Here is an 8,114-nt window from a genome sequence, read left to right as displayed (position 1 = left end):
AAGGAAAACTATTTGTGAAGTCTCTGAAAATAGAGCTTTAGCATATAAATTATAGTACCACTTAAAGAATTATATTTGAAACCAAATAAAGGATTTCCCTTTACAATTAAATATCTTTTATTCCCAGAAAGCCAATCATAGTTTAATCTAAAAAATTTATTTAACATAGTGTACACATCTATTTCACTAATTATATAGGGGGAAATTAACAGAATTAAAGCTTTGAAAGAAAATGTGAAATATAATTAGTTGGGGTCAGTACATGTATAACCACAAGTTATAAAATCAAGGAGTATTATAACTGTTATATTTTAAAAGTTTAGAGTAGTATTTTAAATATTTCAAATAGAGTAATTTGTATTTTGAAGTCCATAGCATGGTAATTTCTGATATTAACAAGTTATAAAAAGTTGGCTAACATGCCAGAGTTTCTTCATTTTGGTAATTCAGGATAAAAATAACTCAGAAAAATGGAAAAGTGTGCATTTAAAACTCTGTATATGGCAGTTAACAAAAAAAGAGAAAAAAGATTAGAGCCAAGACAACAAACCACTTGATATGAGCTATCTTACTTTTCTGAGTCATTCATCAGTACCAGTCATGATCACGCTTCAGTTGAGACTTCAATCTATATTGTTGTTTATATTCATCAGAATAAAGATCCCCTTCCACATTTTTCTTCCTACTTGTTTTTTGTGGTTATGTAGGAAAAGTTACATTTTATTTTACAAAGCGAATTACTAGGAAAAAATCTACTCTTTTTTTTTTTAGACTCATTTCTATGTTTTGACTCTGGTTTATGTCAAATTAGGTATGGTGTTCTGTGAAGGTTTCTGTACAATAGATAAAATGATAATTACATAGTGCTATCTTACTGAGGAGATGCTTTGGTTTAATTCTGAAAGACAGAAAATCCTGTTTTTTTAAATGTTTCTCATATCTCAAAATGCATAGAAAAAGGTAAATTTTAAGCCACTTTATATTCCTGGTACACAAACACAACAATGTTATAAATGTTTCATTTTCTAAAGATTTGGTTAATGCCAACAGACTTTTATTCTTCATAGAAAAATAGGCTAAAAATGAAAATTTAAAGGATCAAAACTCATTGCCTTTTTTCTACTCTCTAGTTCTGCTTTTGGTAGCTTCAATATTCAGAGTTTTTAAATGCAGTATTTGTATATAGATGGGAAAAGAATCCATTAACTTGCAAATATGAGGTATCTAGGCCAGCAAACTGAAGGTAAAGTCTACCCATTCCCACCTTATGGCTTACCTTAATTTGCACATTACTTCTTAGAGATAAATTTAAAGGTCTATCAATAAATTTCTAATAAATTTTTCACAGAAGTACTTTGGTTGGGTTCCAAGAGTATTTAGAATGTTTTATTTCTAATGCTGCCACAATCCATTTAAAAAAATAGTTTTCTCTTATTAATACTGTCTACATTTTTAACCTACAAGTGAAATGGTTCACTACATTTCCATTAAATTACTTGTTTGAAGCTGAAAAAGACATTTGAGTCACACCATTCAGTTTGATATCGGTAAAACTTCAGTTTGTTTCCTCTATTTTTCATGTTCAAGAAATAATTTCGCAATTTCAAATCAAAGCCAACACTGCAGTGAGGAGAGCTTTTCTACTTTATTACAAAGAGAAGAAGCCTTTATGTGGTCAGAAAATACAAGATTGATCTTTTTTTCTCTTCCTATGAAACGCTGCTGTTCAAACAGCCAGAGTGAATTGTCTCAGTTCACTTCTTTAAGTCCCATCACATTCACTTGGGTATGGATGTCCTTGGCTGCTGAAAATCTGGCCCTTTTAGTGCACAGGGCGACAAAGTCCCCTGACCAGCAGTTCCAGAATGTCCCATTTTCATATATTGCATCCATGCACACCTCCTAAAAATGAGGTACAGCAGGGCAAACATTTTCCAAAATAGATGTCATATATATAATATATACACATTCGTACATACATACCTTTATTCATGTGATGTCCAAAAATTTAAAAAAAATGTACACATTTATTACAAAATCGTAACAAAGACTGGACAGTGTTTTGCTCATTCTGGAAAGATGAAGCTCAGTAATAACACAACCCTGGAAAACCGTCCAGAGATTGTGGCAATATCTTTCTTCTAAACAGTCAGATATTCTTGCATTAAGCTTGGCGAAACTGCCTTTCAAAAACAGAAGGGGAAGTAAAATGAAGGAAGCAGACCTTGCTCATCTTTCCAAATGAAATACGAGAAGGATCCTCACATAAAAATGCACAAACATTTGTTATTTTATTACCAATAGTGCTACAATGAACAATGCAAAATTTGTGGTCTAATTTTGTTGAGTCTTTTGTGGGTTTTCTTTTTTACATTTTAGAAACTATGGTAAACTTCTGTCAGTGTATTTGCTTGTCTTTACAGACTCAAGTCTGTCTGCTGGCAAAAAAAGGAAATAAATGAAAAAATTCAGACCCTGCTCAAACTAGAGAAAAACAAATTACAAATTTAGTTGTTGGGCAGCACATAATTAGTAAGGCAGGACCTCAAATGGTGACCCTTTGCGTAAGCCAATTGCCAGATCCTCAAGGAATTAAAACCAGGGTGCCTGAGCCACATCAGTTCTGCAGTTATGTTGAGTATTGTGCTGAGACAGCCATACCCCAAGAAAAGGGAAGTCTTTTTTTTTTTTAGAAGGCTTGCTGAGCAGGGTTGTAGTTGAAGGTGGATGGCAGGTGAGGCCGTTCTTCTAATTTGTCATATTCCAGATGGAACTCCTATAAAAACAAATTCAAGAATTTAGATATCTTCCCCTTTTCATCTTCTTGTCAAAATATATTTACTATACACATAAATAAAATACCCAATATATATGAATCAACGTCAACACAGATATACCAACTCTTTTTCCTGTACATAAAATACAGCTTGAAGAAAAATAATGTGCTGTAGTTTCCAACCGATGAGTACAAAAATACAGACAGGCTCTCTGTGTGTAAGTCAAGAGACTACTAATGGAACATTTGACACTGAAATGTTGTGTATTGTTTTTAACTTAAAAAAAGAGGGGGGCAATTACTATATCTCTAAATCACTGGGAATTACAGGATATTTAAAATAACGCCCCCTTCAATGAAGTATAAAAACAATGATTTATTTTGTCCATGAAAAAAGTTTAGAGATAATTTTCCAATTTGTCTTTATTATATTTATATTAAAAAATAAGCAGGGCCGGGTGAGGTGGCTCACGTTTGTAATCCCAGCACTTTGGGAGGCTGAGGCGGGCGGATCACGAGGTCAAGAGATCGAGACCATCCTCGCCAATCAACATGGTGAAACCCCGTCTGTACTAAAAATACAAAAACTAGCTGGGCGTACTGGTGCACGCCTGTAGTCCCAGCTACTCAGAAGGCTGAGGCAGGATAATCGCTTGAACCCGGGAGGTGGAGGTTGCAGTGAGCTGAGATTGCGCCACTGCACTCCAGCCCAGATGATAGAGCGAGACTCCATCTCAAAAATAAAATAAATTAAAATAAATTTAAAAAAAAGCAAACACATAAAATTATTCTAACCTCATTAAAATCTGGGGAAAACAACGAACTTAAAACTCACACATCGCTAGATTTTCATTTCACAAATCCAAAACCCTGACTCAAATATAAATCAACTGCCACCGAAAACTAGACAATGGTTCTGCTGTAGGAACATTTGAAGACTAACTAGATACCAGGTCATTTTAATCGAACTTTCAAAATACTATATTAACTTCATGAGTTTTAACATTTAAGAATGGTGAAATTAATTTCTTCATACTTCCCACCCAAGATCAAGATAGAGACGCAGAATAGCTATGTATATTAGAGAAAAAATGCAAACAACAAAAAATACCTCTGCAACCCCAAAAAGCAAGAGGCTCTAAAAGCCTCTTACCAGTTCTACAATCTGAATTAGCACAAATTACTGCACAATTCAACTTAAAGAACTGTGAAGCTTAATATGTATTATGTATTAAAGATTAAGCCAACAAGTGACATTAGCTACCATGGGTTAACATATTTTACCTTATCTGTCTGGTTTCAAACTGATTCCATGATGAGTATTTCCATTATTAAATTAAAATGAAAACCTAGACTATAATGATCAAATTTTAAGATGGAACACCAAGTATTTAAAATGTAAAGATATTACATTACATTTAAATAAATTTAAAGATATTACAGACCTAACAGCAGAATTTATTGAAAGCCTAATATGTGCTAAAATAAGAGACACAGCTAATTTTATTCTAATCTTTATAATAATTCTGTAAAGCAGATATCATTATTTTCATTTTGTGCCCGAAGAAAATGAGGCTTACAAGTAACTTGGCCAAGTCATACAGTAAGTGACACACATAGCATTAGGATCCAGACCCATGTGACAAAAAGCCTGTGTCTTTTGTAGTGTAACACATCGTTTTTAATAGTTTCAGTCCAAGATCCAAAACATATTCATTTACTTCATTACACGGCAATCCAGAAATGCTGGAAAAATTCAGTCCCCTTCTCTCTTGGTATAAGGTGAAGAAAAAGGAAAAAAAAAAAAAAAAAAAATTCAGTCTCCTGACAGAAGTTTATAAAGAAGGTACACCTTGGTGACTTTAGCCTGAAAAGATTGACTTCATGTGACTGGTACAGAAATTAAGGCACAGAGGTTATCTGCTTATCAGTAAAAATTAGCAAACACCAGAATCACCACCACAACCACGACATCCTGCCCTAATGCACTGTGTAGCTACTACTCTCCCTCTCCCAGCCCTAGCTAGGAATTAAAATAATTTTATTGCTTGGTTCAAGTTGAGTATCTGAATTCATGAAGAAGAAAATTTATTCTTATTATTCTTCTGAAATTAAAATTGGCATTTTTGTTTTCAAAATGTGCAGTTACAGGGAAAAAAAGTCTAATTGTAACTTCCACAATGTGCTAAGTGACACTGAATAAGTTAACCAAAATTTTTCACATTGGTGAACTACAATGTATTACTAGGAATTCAAACTAGATTAACTTTATCAATGTACATTTTCCCCTAGAAAAATAAAGTTTAAACATAAGGAGCATAAATAATTTTCATATAATTTTAAAAAATCTTCAAAGACTAGTGTATCAGAGATTTAGAAATTATATAGGTCAAATTTTGCCTTCCAAATTTTAAAATCTTGTTTTCCATGTATTTTTGTTCTTCTTGAAATACATAAAAGTTACTTTAACTTGATTACTGGTAACGTCATTTACATGTTTATGTTATACACACACACACACACACACACACTACACACATGCACATCCTCCTACATTCTGTAGGATCAAGTGTCTATCTACTTTGTATACTACTACCTACAACTTGGAATAGTGCCAAGCCCATAGCAGGTGTGTAATTAACATACGACGAATTAATAAACACAAGCTTTCTTTGTTTTAGAAACAAAACATTTAATTTTTCTAATATTATTGAATGATACATTAGAGGGTCTATTATCTATTTGCTTTTAGTGGGAAAAAAGGATTTCTAGATTATAATACAATGATTGCAAAGGCTAGAAAGAGTTCCAAATACTTTTTAGACAACTTTTTAATACCTTAGTTCTTCTATTAATAAAATTAGGTTATGTATTCTCCAAACATTACTTGTTCAATTCAAGCAAAATTGAATGCAATGGATTCATATAGTCAAATATTATAAAAACATTAATGTAATCACTGATCTACTTATGTAGAGAAACATACACCGCAGAAGTGTTTTCTCAAATTCTCATGAAATGTTAGCTTTCTCTTACCTACATGTTGAGTATCTCTTATCTGAGATTTTGCTTATTCTGGGAACAGAACTGTTTGGAATTTTGGAATATTTATACATATAAAATGAGATATCTTGGGGATGGGACCCAAGTCTAAACATGAAATTAATTTGTTTTATATATATGCTTTATTCACATAGCCTGAGGGCAATTTTATACAATGTTACTAATATTTTGTGCATAAAATGAGGTTTGTTTACACTGTACACTGAACCATCAGAAAGCAAAGGTGTAGGGTATGGAATTTTCCACTTGTGACACCATGTTAGTGTTCAGAAGTTACAGATTTTGGAGTATTCAGGTTTTAGATTTTTGAATCAGAATGCTAAACCTGTATAATAAATCCACATTAACTTAAATTTTACGAAGTAGCATACTATCTTAAATACAGTTATTAGAAATAATCTTTGAAGAAAAGTACGTATTACTAAAGTATAAGGACGTACTAATATGTAACAGTGAAATTAATGAAAAATCACATTTATATCAGACTGACATAAAAAATCTTAATTGTTAGAAATTCCGATAGATCTACGAGGTCAAATTAGGCCAAAAGCATTCTTAAATTTTAAGTCTTTGAGAAAGCTACTAATAATAAGGCAGCCTCTATCACCTAAAAATTCACTGTACAAGAAATTATTTTAAAAAAATTATGCATGAAGATTATATATACTATCTGAATTACTGCAAATTTAAAATTAGTGAAATATGAGTAATTCCAGCAAAATGACACAGGAGAACATGGCCTGCTAAAAAGTTATGAGTATCTAAAAGGAAAGAATAAGCAAAATACAATGTTAAATTAAAAAAAAAAATAGAGATAGGATCTGGCTCTGTCACCTAGGCTGGAGTATAGTGATGCAATCACAGCTCACTGCAACCTTGAACTCCTGGGCTCAAGCAATCCTCCCACCTCAGCCTCCCAAGTAGCTAGGACTATAGGGGCACACTACCACACCTGACTATGTTTCTCTCTCTCTCTCTCTCTTTTTTGTACAGACAGAGTCTTGCTATGTTGCCCAGTCTGATCGTGAACTCCCGGCCTCAAGTGATGGTCCTGCCTCATTCTCCCAAAGTGCTGGCATTACAGGCATGAGCCACCATGCCCACCCAATATCAACATTTTAATGTATATATTATTGATTTACAGGAAATTCTGTAAATAAATAATGGATTGGATTCTAGAACTCAGGGTCACAAAATTTTTAGAGGATAAGAAATACTTCTGGTTTAGATTATCTATTCCCTTAATAAATACTACAATTACCTGAAAATAGTAAGTGATTTGGGGAAAATGCTCATACAAAATATTATGAATGGACATAAAGTATTATGAACAGACTCCAGGATTATGGTGTAGAGCAGTTCAGTACCTTTCAAGAACACCATATCAGCTATTATTAAAATATTAATTCATACTGTAGGCTTCTTACAATGAATTGAGGTTATTTAATATACATTCTTTTAACTGTGAATAGTAAGGCACACCCACTTTACAGATGGGGACTCAAGTTAATTTGGACATGACATATTAATGGATTTTCTATAATTTGATGAAGGCTGTTAATAAATATACTCATGAACAGGTCCCAGATTTCTTAATTCCTAATCAATATTCTGGGAAAGCACTGAACACATCCTTTAAAAAAATTTTTGAAAAATCTATTCTGTGAATATAATGTAACTTCAAAATTTTAAGTGCATGAATTTGTATTTTAATATAACCAAGAGTGAGCTGCTTATTAATATCTTAGTACCAACAATTCTGCCTGTTTTCATTACTCTGAAAATAATTTTAAAGCGTGTCGTGCAAGGGACCAACAAACTATTACCTTGAAAGAGATTTCTGAGGGAGTAACTTGATGATATTCTCACATTTTTCACAGTTAAAACATTTAAAAAGACAAAAGCTTAATTGTACATGAGATAGATAAAACTGAGCTAAATTATGTTTTATATATAATGTATATAAAATATGTAAATCCATTTAGATAGATATAATTTTCTTTAAAATGACATTAACCTGATTGAGGAATTGCTTTTGCGGGAAATTAAAGGGGTCCTACATTAATGTTAACATTGTTTTCTAAATATTTAACTTTATGAGGAGAACTTAATTCTGGAAAGCTGACTTTCTCACAAGTTGATTTCCTCACACATATATCTAACTAAAATTTAACTAAAATTAGGTAGCTGTTTACTGCAAATATCCACCCCTTTTTACATATGTAAGTTTGGAATAATTTACAATAATATTGAGCAAAAATGTTCAAATTGAATG

At 32.3% G+C, this 8,114-nt stretch overlaps 1 protein-coding gene across 4 annotated transcripts in view; it reads right to left on the bottom strand.

Annotated features, from left to right (window-relative positions):
- Window positions 1–1,626: 1,626 nt before the first annotated feature.
- CNOT2 (CCR4-NOT transcription complex, subunit 2) overlaps window positions 1,627–8,114 on the bottom strand; it is a 109,072-nt gene continuing 102,584 nt past the window's right edge. For all 4 annotated transcript variants that reach the window (XM_011976631.1, XM_011976632.1, XM_011976634.1 and 1 more), the window contains one exon: window positions 1,627–2,776. In XM_011976631.1, coding sequence (XP_011832021.1) covers window positions 2,690–2,776 — 87 coding nt within the window. In that variant the 3' untranslated portion in view covers window positions 1,627–2,689. The remainder of the gene's footprint in view (window positions 2,777–8,114) is intronic.

The sequence above is a fragment of the Mandrillus leucophaeus genome, unplaced genomic scaffold (assembly GCF_000951045.1).
Source record: "Mandrillus leucophaeus isolate KB7577 unplaced genomic scaffold, Mleu.le_1.0 Scaffold169, whole genome shotgun sequence".
NCBI lineage: Eukaryota > Metazoa > Chordata > Mammalia > Primates > Cercopithecidae > Mandrillus > Mandrillus leucophaeus.
The sequence above is the reverse complement of the archived record's forward strand: the minus strand, read 5'-3'. Positions and strand labels throughout refer to the sequence as shown.